Source organism: Lissotriton helveticus, chromosome 3_1, assembly GCF_964261635.1.
Source record: "Lissotriton helveticus chromosome 3_1, aLisHel1.1, whole genome shotgun sequence".
Taxonomy (NCBI): Eukaryota; Metazoa; Chordata; class Amphibia; order Caudata; family Salamandridae; genus Lissotriton; species Lissotriton helveticus.
This window is the reverse complement of record NC_136061.1, coordinates 920,091,578-920,116,328: the sequence shown is the minus strand read 5'-3', so window position 1 is coordinate 920,116,328 and position 24,751 is coordinate 920,091,578. Positions and strand designations below refer to the sequence as shown.

Below are 24,751 nucleotides of genomic sequence, written 5' to 3'. Positions count from 1 at the left end.
ATTGGAGGATATCACCATTCAATTAGACAAGCACACTAAAGAAATCAATGAACGCACGTATCGCAGAGATACAATTGACTATAAGCTGGGGGAAGTGTACTCCTGGGCTGAAGTGTACGCCAGGAGACGCCAAAACAAACCACCAATAACAAACACCGACACCGAAACATCCTCATCTGAAGGGGAATCACGTTCAGATACTAGGAACCAAAATCAGCAACAACCTTCGATAAGTACTGAATCTTCTACACTCACTGCGGTTCGTTTTTTAGAGGAAGGATCAAGAGAAAGAGACGACCCCGGAGGAGCAAGGTCAAAAGAAAAGGAAAAGGAGAAAGAGAAGGAACGAGACGTGAGGAATACAACACTCAATCAGAGAGTGGAGAAACCGAAGAAGAGACAAACTTAGTAGTGAACATTTCATCATACACTCTCTCAGAACAAGAAAGATCGGTATTACAAAAAGGCACTTCTTTTGTGCCCACCAGCCACACAAATGAATTAGAGTTGGAGATTAGCTTGTTCAAATTCATGCGGAATCTCCGCTTAAGACATTTTTTTGATAACATTATGCCCACATCTGATACCACCCAAGTTGACCAACTCAGAGGATTACGTACCAGAAGTACGTTCATGGCACCAGTAAGTCACAAATCTTTTGACATCTTTGAGGATCTAGTTAAAAATGATATCTCCGGATTCAACTACCAACGTAAGAAAAAATACACCAGCATGACCAACAAGGATTATGCAATTTTGAGGAATTTAGCTAACAACGATGATGTTACTTACCAGCAAGCAGACAAGGGAGGAGCTTTGGTCCTCATGGACACTACATTTTACCATGAACGAGTACAGGAACATCTGTCTGATACTAACACGTACAAAGCCATACAGTGCAATCCCACAAGCCAATACATGGACATTTTACTCACCATCCTGTCCACCGCCCATGACAATGGCATCATCAACCAAAAAACCAAACAGTATTTGACTCCTAACAACCCTAAAACTCCTAGCATATACATGCTTCCAAAAATTCATAAACACTTAACACGACCACCCTTCAGACCTATTGTTTCTACCAGGGGGAGTATACACGAAGGTACTGGTAAATTCATTGACAAGTACTTGCAGCCAATGATACAGCTATCACGCACATATGTTAAGGACACCACCGATTTTTTACTCCAAATACAGAATGTTTCATTTGAGGAGAATGACCAAATTTGGTTGTGTTCCATAGATGTGAAGTCACTTTATACCAGCATACCACACGATCTTGGTATGGAGGCAATTGAGGCCATTTTGATACATTCTGATTTAGATGGAGATTTTCAAGTATTCATTATGCAACTCATGCACTTTACACTATATCAGAGTTATTTCATGTGGGAGGATCAATGTTACATTCAATTGTCTGGGACATCCATGGGCAACTGCGCGGCACCTGTCTACGCCAACGCGTTCATGAAATACTTTGAGGAGAACAACATCTTGAACCAGACCCCTTGGTGTACACATGCCAGGATGTTCCTGAGGTACATAGATGACATTTTTGTTCTGTGGCAGGGAGATCAAATCTCTTTGACAACAGCACTCGCACAACTGAATCAGATCAATGAACGGATTCAATTCACCTTTGAAACCAGTCAAGAGGCCATAACTTTTTTGGATGTCAGGGTTACCAGAGCCAAGAACCATTTGGATACGAATTTATTCAGAAAGGTGACAGATAAAAACAACACACTGCATTATAAATCCTTTCACCAATCATCACTGAAAAACCATTTACTGTTCTCGCAACTTCTTCGTGTTAAACGAATTGTATCTGATCCAACAAAATTTGAGACACAAGCTAACGACATGATCAAGCGCTTTGAAACGAGGGGTTATCCCCACAACATCTTGAACAATGCCAAAGAACGTTGTGAAAAATTAAAACGAGAAGACACATTAGCAACAAAGCAAAAAGACAATACCACAAGACCTGTGGTTGTTTCTAAATTTTCAGTTGTTTCCAAATTTTACAAGGCATCAATACTTAAACACTGGCCGATCATCAGCACAGAGTCAGACTTCAAACAACTTTTTCTTGAACAACCTTTATTTGCTTACAAAAGGGGCAGAAATTTAAAAGAGATCATTAAGCAACCTAAACGATCCACCACCACCACGTTCAAAGGTAACCAACCATGTCTCAACTGCAAGAACTGTAACAATTTGATTAAAGGATCTGTCTTAAAACATCCAATGAAAGGCACTGACATTAAATTAAAACTGAATGCGACGTGCGACACTGAAAATGTGATTTATATTGTCAAATGCCCATGCGGATTGGTATATACAGGGAAAACCTCACGAAAGTTGAAAATACGCATCAATGAACATAAAAGCAATATAAGGACTGAAAACACTAAATCCAGCTTGGCGACACACTTTAAAGACAAAAGACACAACATTAGTCAATTGAGATTCGCTGCAGTTGAAGTGGTGACAAAGCGAGAAGATCGGGACAATAACAATTTTTTGCTACAACGCGAAAATCACTGGATTACATTTTTGCAATCCACCAAACCTTTTGGTTTAAATGATCGCATGGAATTTTTATGTTATTTGTAATCAGAGCCTATCAGTATATTTTTTTGGAAGTTTCATATTATCACTAGGTCGACTGTCTTTATTGTGCATTTAATTATGTTTTTAGGATAACCATGACACACATGCATTGTTCCGTTTTATCACGTATTATTTTGTTATTCACCATTACAATATGGCCGCCAAATTCGGCCATCCAAATTGTGTCCTCCTTCTATACGCATGGTTTTAGAAGAGTGAACTTCCGTATATACTCACACACACACACGGCTTCAAACCTATGAAACAGACGCGCGAGTCCACGCCATACTATCGGTAAGCCCTGCATTTACTCAACGCAGATAACCTCATGCACCTATAATTTAAGCATTTTTTGCCATTTTGAATTGTAGTACATTTATTACGAACACTGGGAAGTGATTGACTAGACATTGCGCCAACCGGCTGGTTACGCCATTTAGAGTAGTCAATGCTCGCTTAGCGTTTTAATAATCACTGAAAACGATAGTTATATCACATTTCTCACAATCCGTTTTACAACACCTGCACTTTTCCCGGATGTGCACATTATTGTTTGCTCGAGTGACCTTTCCACCAGCACGCTATATCCTCATGAAGGTTCACCTTTTGAACAGCCTTGAATGATTATAGTAACCATTGTGCTCGTTTTCAGTTACTAGATATTTTGTGTTCGGTTCTTTCCATTGATGCACAAACTTATGTTCTTTTTACTTATGCACAAACTTATTAGACAGTTTCAAGTGATGTTGTGATTCATATATATTATGCATTTCTTAAGGGATCAGACATACATCATGTTTATATTTATTTGCAGAACGCCCCTGATGAAGGACCACTGGTCCGAAATGCATTGGGTGACGATGAATTCACCAAGAGTATAACGTGGAATATGAAATTATTCATGTGACAAACAACAATGAATAAATAAAGAAGTAATGTACTACAATATGGAATTGAATTTGATTGCCAATTATCCATAAAACATTTTTCGTTTTCTAAAGGTTGTGCTCAGAGAGTTAGCACTTATCTTAAGTGCTGCGGACATTATTAGAAGTAAACTACCCCACCTTTTTAAATAACAATATGGAAGTGCAATTTTCTCTGTTTCATATTATACCCTTTATTACAGAACAAGTTTACATAATATACAAAAATATTGGTTGAAATAGAAAACAATATCATAGTTGAAAATCGTATTTTTGAAATGACATAAATGCAGCGTTTTTTCGGAAAACATAAAAAAGAAGCACACATAACACAAACATAAAACACAGAAAATAATTTGATGCTTAGAAATGTATCAAACAGTGTTGCAAAAAACCTGTAGTCTGTTAGGATGGCGGGAATGTAACAGCCAGTTGATCATGTCGGCCTTTTCTGTGCAATATAGGAGGGTTGCAAGTGCCCTTAAGAGCTTTCACAGGCTATCACAGGCCAAGAGGCCCTGCAATATGCATTTAGCGTTGACTGACACCTATGTTCCCTTCTTGCTGGATTATGCACTTCCGGGTCACACAACCTACTGGACCATCCTTCAGGATACCTGTGTAAACACATTACATTAGGTTTCTGTGGTCAAAAACGCGACCCAATGGCGACACTCATTAGGCACGTTGTGTCATACTTTTTGAACATATGGCAAAGGTTGTGTGAAAACAAAGCAGTATGTTGCTTTCCTGAAATGCAACACATGAAACCATGGCAGATTCCAGCCAAACATGGATGAGCTTTGTGGTTATAATGTGCGAAAGAATGGCTCGGATGGGACACCATAGCTTTTGAGACACGTCCCCTCTGACCCCATCCGAGCGGTTGCTATGCCACTAGTTTTAGAATGCTAATTCGCAGTTTCTGTTTTAACTCTTTGCGCTCAATGCTTGTAGTTCGTGAAAGCGGTCCCTCTTTAGACTTTTCAAAGTGCCCATCATGGGGAGAACATCTTGAGACTCAATAGCCGGGATGAGGAGGCTGAGCGCATGCGCAGTTGGTAAACCACAGTCTGCTGGGCCAAAATAAACACTGGAACAAAGGTATTCAGTTATCAAGGTTCAATGGGAGGTTTCTCCGCATCCGCTTTCACGACTGCTTTATAGGTTTCACCAGAACAGTCAAAAGTTCATAAACAGCTCGCCTTTACAAAATGTATAAAAAAAAAGATACATAAAAATTCAACATGCGCTCCAGCGATGCAAACTTTGCATGTGTGCTTTTCCACAGTCACTTTGTTAACGCGGCTTCAGAATACTTCCATTATGTCTTTGGGTGGCACCGTGCCTGTGGGAGTGCATGAAAGCAAAAGGCTGAGGTTTTCTGGCGTCGGAGGTTTTAGCCCGTTCCAATTTTGCCTTTCATCCACAGCTGGCAGAGTTTGTGTTAAGAGGTCCAAAAATGCAGCCGGTGCGTCATTAAAGCTCCTTTAGCGTGATCTGTATTTTTCCCTCCAGCTCCATCATGTCAAGCAGAAAGGCCATGTGGTTGCTATAATGTTGGATGATGTTGTTATCCATATTGACGAGAATTCTAAAAGAAAAAAATGATACAGGGCTTAGAAGGTGGGGATTTAAAATTGTAGTTATTTTTAGGTGATGTTTTGGAAAAGTTAAGTACTTATTCTACTGAAATGTATCTTTTTACATATTGAAAAGAGAGACTCAGTACAACTCAGTTGATAACATTCCCATTCTGCAATTGTCTGTTGGTTTTTAAGAAATTTGAACTATCTCCCCAAAACCCCATTCTCAGTGAGAGATGTGTGTGAGCCCTCTTCCGTTTTATCTATGTTTCTTAGGACCCAGCTTTTTTACCACCTTTCCCCAACCAATTCCCTCACACGTGGATGACACCATAAAAAAGTGATGCTAGCGTAATCGGCCTCCAGCATTTGCCGGTTCTTCTGGATGCGATCATATATAAGTGAACAATAAGTAAAGGGAACAATCAATTACCCTCACCTTAGTCTTTCAATCCTATTGGACATGTATCACCTAATTTGATGTAGGGCACACATACATGATGGAACCGGTCTTCAGATCAAAATAACATTAAATATATAAAGACATGCAAATGTACATAAGGCAAAATATATACACAACATAAATCCTAATATAAACAGCGTAGTGTTACTAATACCTTGAAAATTGTTTATCGCATTAGTGTCTGCCCATTTATTTAAGGCAGTCCACTTGGAGGTAGCCAAATGATGTGTCCGCAGAGGCAAAACAACCCTTATCCTATCGCTCTCTTGTGTCACAAAACAATAACTTATGCAGTATTCAATAAGGACTCCTCCACAGTCATATCGTCGACACGGACGCGTTTCAGTCTCTGAAATTAAATCAGCCTCCACAGGACGAGGCCAAAGGAACAGTGATTGCTTGTGTTCTTTATGAGGTTCAACAGTTGAAAACCTCAAACTGCGCCTCAATGGCGCCTGTTAGGCGCTGGGATCAAAAATGTACTCCCATATCGCACAAGTCACGATTATTTTGTAATGGAAGAACAAAACCTCTAAAATGCAACTGCCTTCCGGTCAGCTGAAGATAATCAATCCGGTCACGAAATCTGCTCCGCAGCAAATGCCTCTGCATGTGCTATGAGGATGAACCAAGTTGATAGGAACCAACTGTAACAAGACTGAAATCATGAGCAGCGGTTGTGTATCTAAGCAGCCATCTTTAAAAATCTGGCTATTTTTTTATTATTATTATTATTAGAAACAATGAGCAACGGGGATTACTTTTTTGATGAAGACTTGTGTCAGGTAAAATGAAGGAGTTGGGAAAAAAAGACTATTTTACAAAAGGGCACAGAAGTTGGACGTACAAGGGTTTTACTATCGACTTACACAAATACTGACTTTACTCTACTGACTACCACTATGTAGGTCATTAAATATAGGGAGGCACCAATTTACTTTTCGTAATTCTACATCAACTTACCTTGATGATGTGGTGGTAGTCGACAGCCGCGGTCCGTGCAGGTAACAGCAGCGGGGCGGCGTAGGGTGAATTTCAAGGGACGATGCCGAGGAAAAGTTAAATTAAGTAATTTTCCCTCACCATCGTCCCTCGAAATACCCCCCACACATCCCCACCGCTATTACCTGCACAGATCACGGCTGGTAGTCGATATTGTGGTGTAGATATTTTGCAAGTCAATACTATAACCATTACACATTGATATAACACCAGCATGGAACAGCTTAGGCTACATGTTCTATTTAAAGTCCTGAAGATGGGATAAGAGCATCAGGGGTGAGAAAGAGCACTGGTGTGGAGATGATGCCACTGGAAGTTGGGGTATTATCCCGTTATGTACATCCCTTACAGGAAACTCTATCTTTCTGTATGCATTGCTCCATGATCTGATCAATTCTCTAATACTGTTCATGAACTAGGCCCTGTGATTACAAAGTACTCGAGAGTGATTCAGTTTCACGGTGTTGGGCTCTTTTTGATCTAAGCAGTTCAACATATGTAGCAGCTTAATGGATCAAGATATGTCTACATTATAGGGTTAGGGTCATTACTCCAGACTCTTGCCTCACAAGCCCTTTAAATCCGAGAGCACATGTGCTTTACTAATACCAGATGTCAAAATTAAAATATTTATTTAGAATTGAGACACTTATGACCCGATTCACAAATGTGAATTTATAATTTTGTGTAAGTTTATGATTTGTTTGCAATTCACAAAGGAATTTTGAGTGCAGTATCTACAGGACTGTGGATTCTCTGCACTCGTGGTGTGGACTCTGCACATAAAAAGATAGACAGTTGGAAAGATACTTTTCACAAAATTCCTCTGTGGATTGCAAAAAATTGTAAATTTAGACAAAAGTGTAAGTTTACCTTTGAGAATCAGGCCCTTGATGTTTTTAACAATATATATGGGTGGAAGACGACTGCAAAAAAGTCAGCATGCAGGGATGATACAGTGCACAATCTGCCGTGATGCCTTTCCCTCTCTTCAAACAGAGGCCAGCCAGACTCCAGTCAAAGACAGAGGTATTGTTTCAAACAGCAGCTCTGTCATTCATTGATGAGCTCTCCTTACGAAATGCCAGAATTTTTGCGTTGAGGATAGCACATTTTTTTCGAATCTGCCGCACTGCACCAGTGTACCTGGAGAGCACCTAGTTTTCATTTTTTTTGCAACACATTTTTTATTAGTTTCAAACAGTGAAGTCAAGACTTTGTACAGCGGAGGCCCACAGAACCCCACTCCATTCTGCACTTCAATGAAACACCCACTGAATCTCCGATCGAGCCAATTCCAGTCCAGTAGCCCAGCCCTGAATTGCCATCACACCCATCACTACTCCCAGCAAACAAACATCTGACCCGAATAACCCCAAACCTCCCCTAAACTAAGCCGTGCATCCTTCAACCATGTCTACTAGCAATGAGTCCTGACGTTAAGAGTCTTCAGTGTCTGTGGAGTGCACCTAGTTATGGTGCAATTAGGTAAAGTATACTCGATTTGTAATTTGTAACCTAGTGTTACTTTTATTCAGTTTAATGGTACTCGATATATCAACCATTGTAGGAAGAAAGTGTCTGTTGGCCTTGAAGAATTCAACAAAGGAAACACACTAGAGGTATACAGAACGACCTTTACTTGCTGAACCAACATGCCAGCTAAACCTTACCTCATCAGGCCCACAATGTGTGTTGGCACACAATGGGTGCAGGAAGCAAGGTGTCAAATCTTGACAACCATGCAATCTGCATGATGACTAGCTTGGCATGTTACTTACGTGCACCCCAGCTAATCCACTTTTAATTGGATAATAACTGAGATATATTTTATATTGCCCTCGAAGGTAGGAACCATAGTATTGAAATAAGATGCTATTCTATGAAACCTCGAATGACTAGCTTCACTAGCCATTATGCTTTTTTCAGACTTAGACTGCGTAGGCGCTAGTATTTCAGGCAAGCATAGAAATATCTGTGGCCTCCACAGATCTCCTTACCTTATGTTCAAAGGTAACAAAGAGGAGGAGGCGCCGAATGTAGCTAATCTAACTCAATGGTCGCCATTTTGAGCACCCGCTAACACCTGCTGGCAGGGGCTCATGGACGGCTATTAGAGCCGCTGTTTGCTATGAGTGCATTGTCACCTGAAGCAACAGCCCTGCACAATGCGTGACCTGCCGTCATTTGAATTCACTTGTCTCATTTTACTTGAAAAGAAAGAGCAGAAATTGGGCCTACGCCAACAGCACACAATGGCCGACTAATCCATCATGCAGTCATCCATGCGCGCAAAGCCGATCATATCGGCCTTCACCCAGAAGACTTTCTGTGTAGGATTTATGAAAATAAACTTTGCCATTTCCTGGAATTCCTCCACCTCAAATTAAGGGAGTGAATTGGCGTGCTAGATGATTCATCCTGGTACTTAAGAAATCAGTGTTGAAAATAGCAATTACATCTCTTTAAATGATACACCCACAGTTAGTCTCAATTTTTCCTTCTGGCCCAAATAGTAATTCCGTTTGGACAGCACAATGGGCTTGGCCGCACACTGTCTCCGATTGCTATGAAAGCGAGAGCGTCCTGCACAGGGCACACACCTTGTCTATTTGCACAGGTCTTACTAGTCTTTCAGCAGAACAAATGTTTAAATAGCATTCAAGGTAAAGCTTTTCAGGCTTTGTGAGCGACATAGTGCGTGCACATGGTAGGGTCACAATGGCCTGGCATTTGACTGACCACGCCCCAGTTCTAGCGGCCTCTTAGGGGCACCGACTTATAGGGAAATCTCCGGATTTCTCTATATCCAAGCTCCCTCTGGCGAAAAGACTGACTTGTGATCTACAGACAAGTGACATAAAATGTCCCTATTCATTTGTTATCTTTGTCATTGATTCTTCATATATGTATTTATGTTCTTTACATTATGTGAGACATTATGTGTGGTTATCATGCTATTTCCTATACATATTAAATCACCCTTACCCTATAATGTAGACATATCCTGATATGTACACATATATCTTGATATATACATATATATCTTGATATATACACACACACACACACATATATATATATATATATATATATATATATATATATATATATATATATATATATATATATTCACAGAAAAAAACATAGGTTATAGACCATATATAGTTAGGAATTAGCATTTACAAAACCTTGAAAATTCACTGAAAAAACCATAGGTTATAGACCATATATAGTTAGGAATTAGCATTTAGAAAACCTTATTTTACTCACACAAAACCATTGAAATTCCATATATAGTTAGTTGCACTAACTATATATCGCGCACCCGCAATCCACTGCTGATGATGTCACATATTACATCATTCATGACATGGTCAGTGACATCACTGATGACATCACTGATGACATCTCAAATGACATCACGGATGACATCACTGATGATATCTCATTTGACATCAATGACCACATCACTGATGATATCATTCATGTGACAATACAATGCATCTCCTCACATTTTAATATAACCTCTGTTACACTCAGTGTTAAATACAGAGTATAATTTTTGAAACCATTGACACACCAATACTAGTTACTACATACGCACTCACTGATTCCTACGTCTACACACACATTCACTCATTCACCCATACAATCATTCATACATACAATCAATCATCTTTACAACACTATCATATGCACTCATACACCTATACAGACACTCACACTCTGCCACTCATCCATGGAGTTACTCACACACCTAGTCAGTCCTGTAAAGAATCAATCACACTTCCATTTTCTAATCTATACAGTTAAACATAGAGCACCTTACGTTTTCAACCATATACTAACACATACTTAGTCTCTTATACAATCATTGATACAAGTACACATTGATCTGCACAGAGTCACACACCTCCCAGCCAGCCACACACACACTCAGTCTCCCATGCAAATACTTGGGCAATCAATCAATAACCCATATAGTTACTCATATAGCTACTGATCAACACATGCTGCAGTTTACAGAACAACAGACATAATGATGCACAAATTAAGACAGTTTAGTCACTAACCCATGCACTCAGTGAGACACATTTAATCACTCACTCATACATTCAGTCATGCACCTACTAAATCCTTCGTCCAGACACTTATACTTCCACTCATTCTTCAATATGTAAGACATATTTTAACTTTACAGAAACACACAGTCACTGGATGTTGTCATCAGTGATGTCATCCGTGATGTAATTTGAGATGTCATCAGTGATGTCATCAGTGATGTCACTGACCATGTCATGAATGATGTAATATGTGACATCATCAGCAGTGGATTGCGGGTGCGCGATATATAGTTAGTGCAACTAACTATATATGGAATTTCAATGGTTTTGTGTGAGTAAAATAAGGTTTTCTAAATGCTAATTCCTAACTATATATGGTCTATAACCTATGGTTTTTTCAGTGAATTTTCAAGGTTTTGTAAATGCTAATTCCTAACTATGTATGGTATATAACCTATGGATTTTTCTGCGAATTTCATTGGTTTTTTAAAAGCTAATATCTGTAGCTGTAAAATGTATTCTTCTTTAAATCCAAAAATATATTTTATATGTTTATGAATAATTTTTTTTTTAAATATTTTTTTTTCTTCGTTCCCGCTTCGCGAATCGGGAAGCTTCCCGTTAGCTGACCTTGATGCCGCGAAATAGACCGCGAGCCGGTAAACGTTTCTTTACCGCAAGTGCCGCGTTAGAAAACAACATCGTGACGCCTCCCGTCCGCATGACGTTTCACGTTGTCGCGTGATACGTCATATGACGTGCTACGTTAGCGAACTGGTACGCGAAGCGAGTCGCAAAGCGCAGGTTTCTGGAAGCAAACCGGGAGGCCCTGCAAAGCGCTTAACGTAAACACAGCAAGTCATGTGACTTGGTAATAACACTTTTCATTGGTTCATTTCACTTTTGGTTTCCTAATGATGTAAGACTAGGTCATATAATCTAAAATGAACACTTTTGATTGGTTGAGAACTCTTGTTTTTCCCAAATGATGAAAATCCCTCCTTCTTTCCTCACTCTGACTTTCATCATTGTGAGAGAAAGACCCTTTGTGATCACTGAGCAATGGCTTCTTTAGTAGCTTCAGCTGGTGCTTCCCCACCACCTCCACCACATCCAAGGAAGAGTGGACCACCTGCTCAAGTTGTAATTCAACAAGAAGAAGAAGAAGAGGAACAGGAGGACGAGCAGGAAGAGAGGCAGTTTTTGCCTGAGCAGCCCAGGACGTCTCACCGGAAAGAAAACTTCATTTGGCAATTTTTTAAAATTCCCAAAGGTCAGAAAAAAGTAAATGCAAGATACGTAACTTGCCTTATATGTCAAGATAGACTGTCCAGAGGGACCGACAAAAAATACAGTTTCGGAAACTACACAATGCATCGCCATATGACTAGGTGGCATCCTAACAACTACAGTGCTGCACAGTTTCGGAACGACCTAGATAATCTCCCTATTATGGCCAGAAGATCTGTTGTACCGGAAGTAACGGGACCAGAGGGCAGGGAGATGGTGCCAAATATACAAATGAGATTTGGTGATGTAAAACACATCTGCGCATTTTGCGATGGATTCATTTCCTACGGAGAAAAAAGCATCACTCTGATCAACAGAGCTATTGACTATCATATGCAAGTTTGTCCGAAACGCCCAAAATAATAAATACTTCTTTTTTTTGTTTTGTTGCTCCTGTTGAGCCCTTTACAATGAATCGTTTTCATTGCCCCCTCCAAGAAAAACCCCAAAAAATATAAAACTGTTCCGAAAAATTCAAAAACAGTAAAAAAATGTTCAGAAAAATAAAAAAAAAAGTTCTTTTCAGAACTACCTCCCCGTTATTAAAAAATTGGTACAATATTTGGAACTGTGCCAACCTCTATTTCTCTTAGTTCGCTTCCTAGTTCGCTCGCCGGTACGCGAACCGGAAGCGAACCAAAAACAGTAAGTATAAGGGAAGGAAACAGACACTTATGTTAAAAGAAACACAGCTATAAGGGAGTAAACTAGAGATACCATTACACGTAATCCACTGCTGATGATGTCACATATTACATCATTCATGACATGCTCAGAGACATCATCAGCAGAGGATTGCGGGTTTTTTGGCAACATGCCTTATCCACGGTTTAATAACGCTGCCTTTTGCTTTATATAAGTTTTCAAATTGTATGAAATATATACCAATAGGTCGTTATGAACCTTTAGGTAGTGCTTTTCTTCATGAGGTCTGGTCGCTTCCATACACATACAGATGTTTCAAAGATGATCAAGAAGTTTATCTGAATGGAGAGGAATGCACTGAGACGCCAGATCATTCACTAATGTGTAGGCACATACAGTTACACGGTTCATGCAACAAACACCGACCAAATATGGCTTGCGTGTTGCAAGGCACGCCAGTTCCTGCTATCATCCCCACGTTCAAGTTGTTGGAAAATGGTAGTTATTTGATGCTCAATAATGAAGATTGTTCTGAGTTAATTAAAAGTATTCCTTTTATCGTAACAGTAAGTGAACGGGTTATTTGCTGCAGAAATGTTCTATTTCCTCCCACACATGAACATAGGGAGTTTTCAATCTGGCCACAAATACCAACCTTGGGACACGTTTCAACGGCATGGCAAGAATAAGAGCTCTTTTGTCTCAGAGAGAGGTGGCCTTGAGTTCGGCCCGTGAAACTTTCGTACTTCACATAGCGAACACCCATACAGAGGTGCACACCCTTTTCAATTAAGATTTGCCTTTCAATTTCAGCAACATGTTTCCGACTATCTTTAACGCATCCTCCACAAAGTCCCTGGCACACTTTTTTAAAGTTGTTACCAGTGGTCTCGTGACTTCATTTGAGAAAATCTTTGGAGTCATCCCTGCTTCCTTTCATTGTATTTTCTGCACTCTGGTTCGTAGATTGGCATTTTTACTTGCATTACCAGCGGACGCTCTTGTGCTTTTTTACATTTTTAAATATGGATGTCCCTCCTATGCAACCTCCGACCCTGCAGCTGCTGACACTGTTCCGCAATCGCATGCTAGAATATTATGGCACAATGCCGTTGGCGATATTAAGCACGGCATATGGATTATCTTTTCGGTTCTCCTACTTCACCTGTGTCCAGCCTGTATTTCACTGCCTGACCTGTGATTTCGATTGGGCCATTGATTTGTGTCTCTGCGGACCGGTTTCTCCTGACGTCGACTTTAATCAGCTGATGACTCCTATCATTACTCACGAGTTGGTTTGTCCTGGCGAAAGGATTATGGCTGTGGCATTGATGCATGGACTACTTGGTCCCTGGAATTTACTGGCGGCAGCACAGTCTTTCTTGGAACAGAGCTTTCTTGAAAACCCACCGAGCTGTCCTCTGATGGTGATAGAGGATCCGGTGCTGGGAGAGCACGTATGTTCTTTTCCGCTTTTAAATTGGATGGCTGAACTGTTTTCGGATGAAGACGGTGACTTCCTATTGGAGGCTGTTGCAGCTTATTTTGCATACACAGTTATGTCATAGACCTTTTTCATGTTTGATATGCTGAGTACTAGCATTTCATTGACAATTCATTGACTTATTTGTCAAGTTTTTATTATTTACCTTGCCTATTGGCTTAAGACTCGATAAAGTACTTGGCTGTTTTATTTTTCTTTAGCATTAAATTTTCCTAGTTTTTAATGCTTTACCTTGCGGACCGTCCACATATAAACTTGCAATCTGCTCTCATGAGATGGCACTTCTATTATCTTATTCAGTTCGTTTCCGGATCATGAGGAGGTGTCATCTAGGTCCTGGATATCTTTACACCGTGTTAAGTTAGCATGGGCTCATTACCGGTTTAAACGCCATTTTTCCTTTTTTGCAACTTCTGCACACGACACTTAGTTGTTGCTTTAGCTTTCCACCTAGTAGTTCATCGTGGTTTACATGAGAATAATATGTTATTGGTCTACTATCTGCTTTACTTGTTAAACTATATCTGTACAGCGAGTGCTAAAGTTTCAAGAACAACACGATACAGAATTGTTATGAGGTCTGATCTCCACGACTTCATACTCATAACATAAGTGCAACTTCTGCCAATTCTGGGCATGAGGCGGGTTTTATATTGCTTTGCCGAACACACATACACAACAGTTGATGCGGTTCACATGAAGAGAGAGCTGGTGTATGCTGATGTGATTCCTTCAAATCTAAGACACTAAAGTATGGGCACGCCCTAAACCAACACAAAGAGACCTTCTTAGCAAATAATATAATATGTGTATTAGGGAGGGTGAGATATAAGCAGCCGCGGGCCGTGGAGGGAGTTACGATGGGGCAGGGAGGCGGGGAGGGGGAGAAGCAGGGTGGAGCCCTCTCTACCTTGCCCCTCCCCCTCCCCGCCTCCCTGCCCCACCGTAACTCCCTCCACGGCCCGCGGCTGCTTATAAGTGTTGCTAACTCTTATTCATTTACAGCATGTTAACATACTGTCACCATTCGCTTTTTATGTACTAGTAACTATGCTGGTAATTTTGCTACTGATAATATGTGTACTTGTATTCTCCACCCTGCTTCTCCCCCTCCCCGCCTCCCTGCCTCACCGTAACTCCCTCCACGGCCCGCGGCTGCTTATAAGTGTTGCTAACTCTTATTCATTTACAGCATGTTAACATACTATCACCATTCACTTTTTATGTACTAGTAACTATGCTGGTAATTTTGCTACTGATAATATGTGTACTTTTATTATCTAAGGTACTACGCCTGAGAAGACGGCATTAGTAAATAAACATTTCAAATACACATCTGTTCTTCTTAACTCCATGTTCTGGTTTCTAAGAAATCTATAACGACCGACTGTTCATGAGTTCCACGTATCCTGAGGTACTATAAGTTCATATTCTGGATTGTCTAAACATTGAGAGTTTGTTATATCCAATGTGACACTGTACCTAGCTTGCTAAGGAGTTTTTGATTACTAACGTGAGTTTTGGGACACCCTAATTCGCCGAGGTTCCAATCCTCTGTCCACAGTTCTGTGTGAGAACAGAAACCCTGCGACAGGGGCAATCCCGACCCTTGCTGGAGCTTCATCACACTTGCGATACAACTCCAGCAATGCATTCGCCGAGGTTCCAATCCTCTGTCCACAGTTCTGTGTGAGAACAGAAACCCTGCGACAGGGGCACCCCCGACCCTTGCTGGAGCTTCATCACACTTGCGATACAACTCCAGCAATGCGCCACCTTTACGGCACAGATACATCACGCATCTGTGCTGTTTTTGCCCCATGATGCGCCGCATTGTAAATGCAGCACACCATAGGTGACGGAACAGCGGCACAGAATGACTAACACATCCCTGGTGATGCGCCAGTCATCATAAATGTATCCCTATGCTTCTTATCTTGTTAGAGATGAACCGCCATATGTATCATCAAAGTTATTTGCATTTCCTAAATAGCGAACTTTAAGGAATAAATAGCGATTCTTTACCATTCCTAGTTTGCGATGAGCTATTTGCTAATTAGCCGAATGTAGCCCAATGAAGCCCAATGTAGCCCAATGTAGCCCAAAGATGGCTGCCAGACACACAAAAAAACAAATGTAGCCCAAATATCAGCCAGATGTAGCCCAACTATAGCCCAGTGACAGAATGACCAATCAGCTTCGCAAACCTCCGTTACGCGAAGCGGAGCGCTGTTACAGATATATATCTTTTTTTGAACGTTAATTTCTCAAAATCCACTGGAGCACATATATTGAGACCTAGCAAAGGCACATCGGGCTACCAGTCCCTAATATTTTGCCAAGTTTCGTGCAAATCCATTCAGCCGTTCAATTATTATTATTATTATTTTTTTTTGCCCCGCGGGGCCCTTTTAAAACCTCCACATCAAACCTAGGGGGTCAGCGAGGATCTACTATGCCCCTTTATAGTTATTTCCCCCTTTGTTTTGACCTCCTCTTGTCTCTCGATCCTACCGAGAGACAAGATGGCGGCCGCTACGGACTGTTTGGAATGTTGACAGACGCCGGAGAACCAATCAGCTTCGCTTCACAAAGCTCCGTTGCGCGAAAAGTCCGCGAACCAGTGCGCTGCCCGGTCCGCTGTTACAGATATATATCTTTTTTTAAACGTTAATTTCTCAAAATCCACTGGAGCACATATATTGAGACCTACAAAAGGCACATCGGGCTACCAGTCCCTACAATTTTGCCAAGTTTCGTGCAAATCCATTCAGCCGTTCGGGCTAAAAGTGAGGCCAACCGCCCTATGGAAAACTCAATGTTAAAAACACGTTTTGGGACCCCCCTTTTTTCTCGGCCCCCACTGGACGAACCCCCCCCAAATTTTCAAGGGCTGCTCAGAAACAAAATGTGCCATTTTCCTGAAAATTTCAGCCAATTCTGTCCACAAACGCCAAAGTTATTAGACATAGAATTTTCAAAAAACCCATAGAGAAAAAATCCTAACTATATATACCTACTGGCGACCGCCAGTAGGTAATATATATCTTGATATATACAAACATATACACACACACACACACACATATATATGTATATATATGTATATATATATATATATATATATATATATATATACATCATCATCAAGATATGTCTACATTATACATTATAGGGTAAGGGTGATGTGTCAGTAGGCTGTCTTTGTCATTACTCCAGACTCTTGCCCACAGAGTTCTTTAAATCCTAGAGCACACATACTTTACTAATATCAGACGTCAAAATCAAAATATTGCTTTAGAAATGAGAACCTTAGGACCCGATTCACAAAGGTAAAGGTATATTTTTGTCTAAGTTTACAATGTTTTAGAAATTCAGAGGAATTTTAAGTGTAGGATATTTAAGACTGTGGATTCTTCACACTTGTAACATGATATATTTGTACATTCACTGAAAAAACAAAGGTTACATGGACGCTATAGTTAGACTCAGATATCACTCACACATAACCAGCGAAATTCAGTGGGCATACTTACCTGAGCTAACTATAACTTGTGCACCACAATGCACTGCTTATTACCTCACATATTACATCACTCATGACATGGTCAGTGACATCACTGATGACATAACTGATGACATCTCAAATGACATGCGTTATGACATCATCCAGTGAGTGTTTTTCATAAACGTTTCTGAGAGTTAAAAATATATACTAAGCTACTGCATTAGATACATTACTATTCTTTTTGTAACACTAATGAGTTATACTGTTTCTAATATATATCACCTGAATGGCACTATGACTGTCTGTATCAGTGTGAGAGTGGATGTCTGAGTGGCTGTATGGGTGAATAAGATAGTATGTGAGTAGCTGTATGGGTGAGTGTGGGACAGAGTGATTGGCTGCAAGGGTGTGTGTGTGAGTGGCTGTATCAGTGACTGTGGTGACTGAGGGACTATGGGTGAATGACTATGGTTGAGTGACTGGGTTTGTAAGTGGATATATGGGTAAGTGAGTGGCTGTTTTACTGGGGGGTATGGGTAGGTGAGGGGTGTGTGAGTGGCTGTTTTGCTCAGAAAGTATTTGTGTGAGTGGCTGTATAGATGATGGAGTGTACGCATGAATTATTGTAATGATGTGTGAATTTGGTATGTATGCAGCTTTGTGGATGAGTGAATGGATGTGTGAGTGGCTGTATGGGTGAATGAGCAGCTCTGTTAGTAGCTGTATGGGTGAGTGAGTGGCTGTGTGAGTGGCTGGTGAGTGAGTAGCTGTGTCAGTGGCTGTGTGGGTATGTGAATGGGTATGTGAGTAGTTGTATGGCTGCATTAGTGAGTATGTGAGTGGCTGTATGGGTGTGTGAGTGGGTGAGCGAGTGGTTTTGTGGGTGCGTAAGTGGCTGTATGGGTGTGTGAGTGGCTGTGTGCGTGGCTGTGTGCATGGCTGTATGGGTAAGTGAGTGGTTTTGTGAGTGGCTGTATGAGTTAGTGAGTGTTTGTGTCAGTGGTTGTATGGGTCTTTGAATGAGTATGTGAGTGGTCATGTGGGTATGTGAGTGGGTGCATGAGAGGTTGTATAGGGGTGTGAGTGGGTGTGTGAGTGGTTCTGGAGATTATGTCATCAGTGATGTTATTTGAGATGTCATCAATGATATCAACAGTGATGACAATGACCATGTCATGAGCTATATAATATGTGAGGTCATAAGCAGTGCATTGCGGAGGCGTAAGTTATAGTTATCTGAGGAAACTATAACTGCTGAATTTCACTGGTTTGGTATGAGTGAAATCTGAGCCTAACTATAACGTCACTGTAACCTTTGGTTTTTTCAGTGAATTTCAACTTTTAAAACATTTTATTTCCTAACTATGACCTGTACGCTTTGAGAGTGGGTGTGTTAGTGGCCGTGTTGGTAGGTGAGTGGGTGTGTGAGTGGCTGCATGGGTCTCTGAGTGGGTGTGTGAATGGGTTTGTGGGTATGTGAGTGGATGTGTGGGTCTGTGAGTGACTGTATGGGTGTCTACTTCTCACCTTTATTTTTGGCTCTTGCTGCTGGTTTCTGACCTCTATTTTGTCTCTTTCTGCTCATTTCCCACCTTTATTTTGCCTCTTTCTGCTTGTTTCTCACCTTTATTTTAGGGGTGGGTGGTAAACTCTGCTCTGCAATAACAAAGGGGACTTCATTCTCCAACCAGTAATGCCAAGAGGCATGTTTGCAGAGTGGTTGAGTAAGAGGGTGGGACCTCTGATAAGATCTCAGTATTCCTGCTGCGTTGGACTTACTATGTGGTAACAATGGGGGTTCTTGTTCCCCAGCGACCCTCAGCAGCCAAGGAGACTTCATAACCCCAACCAGTAGTGCACCAGGAGGCCCATTTGCAGATTGGTTGAGAAAGGGGTTTCATCAATCCTGTTGTGCCAGACTTACTGGTGGTAACAATAGGGATTCTGAGCACCCAATTACCCTCAGCAGCCAAGGTAACGTCATCCCCCAACCAGCAATACGGCAGGAGGAGCGTTTGCAGAGAGGTTGGGAAACAGGGCGGGGCCTCCAACGAGGTCTCAGCAGTCCCGCTGTGTGGGACTTACTGGTGGTAACATAAGGGATTCTTGGCCTTCAAGGACCATCAGGGTCCAAGGGGACTTCATCCCCCAGCAAGATACTAATACATTACTAATACTAAGATTTGTAATGTATTGAATGCCTCTACACACCTATGGTGCATTAGGAGCAGATGTGTTTTGTAAACACTTTCATCCATTAGCTGGACCCATGTTTAAAAAAATTAAGTAGACAAGTAATATGGTACTTACCCACCACTACATACATTTTAAAAGAAACTAGGACACTCATTGGATGATGTTATTAATAATGTAATTTGAGATGCCATCAGTAATTACATAAATGATGTCATAGAACATGTCATGAGTAATGTAATATGTGAGGTCCTGGCGAGGGCGCAAATTATAATTAGTGCTGCTAACTATAACTGGTGAATTTATGTGTTTGTTTTTGTTCAAAACGTTAATGTTTTCATTGACAAATTCAACTAACTATAACATTACTTTAACCTTTTCCAGTGAAAAAAATATATATATATATTTATATACATATATGCGCCATACAGCAGTTAAAATTGGCCCCATAATATGTTATTTAGAGCAACTTTCCTAATAAACACACATTTGCATATTTATTAACACAGTGCAAAGGTCTAATTCGAGTTTATTACCACAGTACAGCAAAACTGACAGAAGAAAAATACTTTTTACTGCCTCACAGGCTACAAGTAGCAATTATTTTACACAGAAAAGCAACTCTACTAAAAGTCACTAGGTTTCTTCAATGTGATTTTACCTTGCTGCACATGAACCCCTTGCATCCTGGTTTTGGTTAAATACATTTTGTTAAAACAAACACACATGAAAAAAATGCCTTGGCATAAACCATGCTTGCAGATGGACAGAGTTTAATATGCTATTTATCACCGTTGTAGAGGGAGTGGAGGGGGTATCATGATTCACTCAAGCTTTACCTCTTGTATATCATGGTCCTTCCCCACACTTAGAAATGATAGTAAATAGGATATTATACTGAGTTCATCTGTGTATGTCATTTTCAGCCCTTGCATCTTGCTTCTGCATACAGCATGGGTCGAAGGGTCAGTCCACTTCAGCCATTGGATCTCTTCAATGTGAGGATGGCATGTTGCCATGTACACATCCACCTAAAAAATAATCCACTTTAATCCCTAGGCTACTACACTTTTTTCCAAAGTCATTTTTGCAATGGGTTATTTTGCACTTGTTGTTTTGCAAATGTATGCAACCCGCCATTATTCACCTGTATTGTTACTTTTTATTACTTTTAAAGTCTATTGTGTGTTTGCAAAAATAAATCAATAAACATGAAACATTGCAGTCTTGTCAAGGTAAAACTAGTTGGCTTTGCCTATGTTTGTTGGCTTTGGTTGTTGATTAGTGAGAAGGTTCCTAGAGGATGATCTCAGGCACTGTGTTAGTAAAAGGCAGGAAGGGTATAGTACTAAGTGGTTAGGTAACCTGACAAATTGTATGCACCCTAAACAGGCCTCGTTGCCCAGGCAACACAGGGTACTTGTTAAAGCTGCAGAGTGCCACAGTTACAATGAATAATGATGGCCAAACTGGCAAGAAAGCGGCTTGATGTGAGACAGCGCACACTCAAAGCGCTATTTAAAATGGTTGAGTGGGGGGTTGAAGGATGACGAGCCTTAAAGGTGTGTAGAAAAAAGGTAAGAACGTGCCTAAAAGTTCACAACAGCACTGATAGCATAAGCGGTCTGGCAGCTGACAACCATGTGTGAGAAATACCACATTTTTGGAACCCTTCACTGTGAGGTGAATGGACAGCATTGTGCAGGAGCGGGGACACAAAAGCAAAAGTTCTCCAAAGGACACCGGCTCTTGGCGTGTGCAGGCAAAGCCGCGACTTGCCTGCTATTGATGTCCTTGCTTTAATTTCGTTTTGGCAGGCACCCATTCTGCCCAGGGCCTCTCGAGCCCACGCAGCTGTGGTGCAGCCGTCAGCTCCACTACATTGTGCCCACGCGCTTTGGCAGCACACGCAGGTCCAGGAGAGTGCCTTAAACCCATCAAAGCAGAGGAAAAAGACAGTTCTCTTTACTCAGTCCTGCATCCCTGACAATTGCATTAGGTATCCCAAAATGGCTTAGTTTGATATTGTCTGCTTGGGATTTGAGACTTATTAGGACATCCTTCCCGGATAACCCTTTTAGATTGTGCACAGCTGCGTGCTTGGATGCCAAAGAACCTCAAAGGCTGACGGATCTACTTGGAAGTGGGAAAAAGTACACAACAGGCTTGTGCCTCTGGAGGCTTGGTAGGACTGGGGCGGAGACAGTCGCATGTCAAATAAAGCCTGGCCCCCAACTGGCTGTGCACCCACCTGGGAGCTTTTACAGAGGCGGTCTGTCATCCAATCCGCTCTTTTCCTTATGATTCAGCCTACCTCTCACTGTCATCGAGCTGAGCCTCGGTCTATCACGACAATCGGTTATTTTATTTTTTAGCTCTTCTCGCAAAGGATGATGGGAAGCAGTGCATGCTGTGCCGTCTGTTGCTTTCCAGTTAAGAGACAACAGGGCACTCTTTCTGAAGGATCCTTGGCGGAAGTCCATACCCTGGCCTTTGTGCGAAGGTGGCCTCCTCCGCAACCACACATCAAAGGACTCACAGCCTGCAGAGGGTTTTAATGTGGTGTTACCACTGAAGTTAAGACACCAAAGTAAACTGCCATTAAGACTGAAAACAATATCTGTTATTTATTTTAATGCACACAGCATCATTTTAGTCATGTGAATAACTATTCGGTAAATGAGAATGATAAAGAATCTGGATATAAAGATAAATTAATGCAGGAGTAAACTATGAGTTTTTCTGGGAGTAAATCTCATAACACTGAAGAAGAATGTCTACTCCGAAGCAGACAACTGATAGTATGGTGGCGAAAAGTTATGTAATGTTTAAAATGAATATAATTTTGTATTGTATCTTTTCATATAATGCTTACAAAGAATGAAAATAGTCAAATTATTCATCCCTTCTTTTTAAGGAACAATTCTTTAAAAAATGAACCCCTGAAAGTATCGATCAACGTTATAAAAACCCGTTCAACAGTAACATTGTGGAAAGAAAAAGAAAATATAACAAGAAAAAGAGGGAAAAAAATCTCATGAATCAATTTGCAGTGCATTGCATTTTAATGGTTTTATGTCACTGCTTGTTTTATGTTTTTGTGATGAAAATATGATAAATAACTTTAAAAAGTTGTCTTTGCAGATTTTTTTTGCGTTTCCAAAGAGGAGCGTTTGCAATACGTGAACAAGAAAAGTGGGAACATTATTTTGGAAAAGCAACCCAGGTGCCATTAAAGAGACATCCTGCGGCCATGATAGATTGGGAACCTGTTTACTTACATACCAGCTAAACGGCCGTCAAACTTACCTGACCGCCTTTGCAAAGGTCAAAGGGATTTTCGTAGGCCAACCTACTCAATCCCTCACATATTTGGGGGTGAGATAGCCACCTGTGAGTTTCCGCATTAATGTATTTTGAGAACATACCAGCACTTTACGGCTTTAGGTGAGATACATTGACTATTAATAAGATTCCAATAAAATCCCCTAAAGCCCAAGGGATCAGTACATTATCCTTTGAGAGACATTACACAATACAGGCTGCTAAGGCCACATTAAATGCAGGTTTTCTGTTCGAGGACACTATCCCACCTGTCAGTGCCTCTGGTAAGTACTCGTGTTGCTATGTTTTGACCCGAGACTTTGAGAAGAGGCATAGGAATATTTGAGGAGAGGATAAATGACTAGTCTAGCAATCACATTTTTTGTAGCTTTGGTGAGCTCATGGTATGCAGGGAAACCGATTACAAATGTGCGGAAAGCATTTGCATGAGTAACAGGGTCTGTGGGGCACCAATCGATGGGAAACTCACTCCACCATAAGGATTTGTGGCACAAGGCAAACTTCCGCACTCTGTGGGTGGACAGTAACCTGCCAGCCACAATTCCCCTGCTGCAGCCACCAGGAGCCAAAGAAAAAGCATGCAATGTAACTTCTCTATTTCACTAGAAAATGTGTAACTAACACTTAAATGTTACAATATTCACACTCTTCTATAAGTTAATTAAATACGAGAATACGTAGCAATTAAGGAGTTTTAATATAGTTTTTTCTGGAAATAATTGCTTCGTTAATTGTTCAGGAGAAAAAACGATTGAAAGTCCTTGCCAAAAAAATATATAATTTGTTCAGTTTTATGAAGACCTAAATACTTCCATACCTATCCTTTTGGCATCAAATACCTTCTATAGCATAACAATATTCCTTGCTGTGATAGCTTGGCCCTTGTAATCATGGCCAAAGACTCCACAGCTAGCCATGATGTTCTGAAATTCATCAATGTCTGACTTCCTGGTTTACATGTGTGGTTGTTTTTAAAGTTTATGTCCTTAAAATGTCCCAAAAGATCTTAACTGAAGCCCTGCTGACTTACAACTTTGTAGTGCCTTGAACAACAACTCTGGTGGAAATTCTGGCCAGCAGGATACAAATGGTGTCCTCAGGATCCAATAGCTGACATCTGTATTAGTACATCTTCTCAACTGTGGTTGATGAACGTGTTTTTTATTTTAGTTGCCTCTAAGAACCAGCCGCAGTCCTTTCAGGTATCAGAGGTGGGGCCGGGTTAGGGGGGATTTCGAGGGACGATGCCGAGGGAAAATGAATAATGCATTTTATTTTCCCTCTGCACCGTCCCTCGAAATCCCCCTTACCCGCCCCATCGCTGTTACTTGCATGGACCGTGGCTGCTAAGAACTGATTTTTGTTATCCAATTGTGTCTCTTGGAGCAAATGTTCTTATATGTATTCAATATAACCTGTCCAAAATCCCATACGCCATTTGTTCATCAAGCAGGTACCTTTTTTTAAAACTGGTCAACTGTAATGTCTCCCAAGGATGACAACTGACTGAATGGCAAGGACTTGTATTTTCACGTAAAAATAACAAACTAAGCATTGATTTATCGATTTGGACTGCTTTTTATAAAAATGGGAATTTACTCAC

The 24,751-nt window shown here is 40.8% G+C and overlaps 1 protein-coding gene across 1 annotated transcript in view; it reads right to left on the bottom strand.

The window, feature by feature from the left end:
- Positions 1 to 3,714: 3,714 nt before the first annotated feature.
- The window catches only part of GRHL3 (grainyhead like transcription factor 3), a 95,737-nt gene continuing 74,700 nt past the window's right edge, over positions 3,715 to 24,751 (bottom strand). The window contains exon 16 of the mRNA XM_078681257.1: positions 3,715 to 5,139. Coding sequence (XP_078537383.1) covers positions 5,025 to 5,139 — 115 coding nt within the window. The 3' untranslated portion in view covers positions 3,715 to 5,024. The remainder of the gene's footprint in view (positions 5,140 to 24,751) is intronic.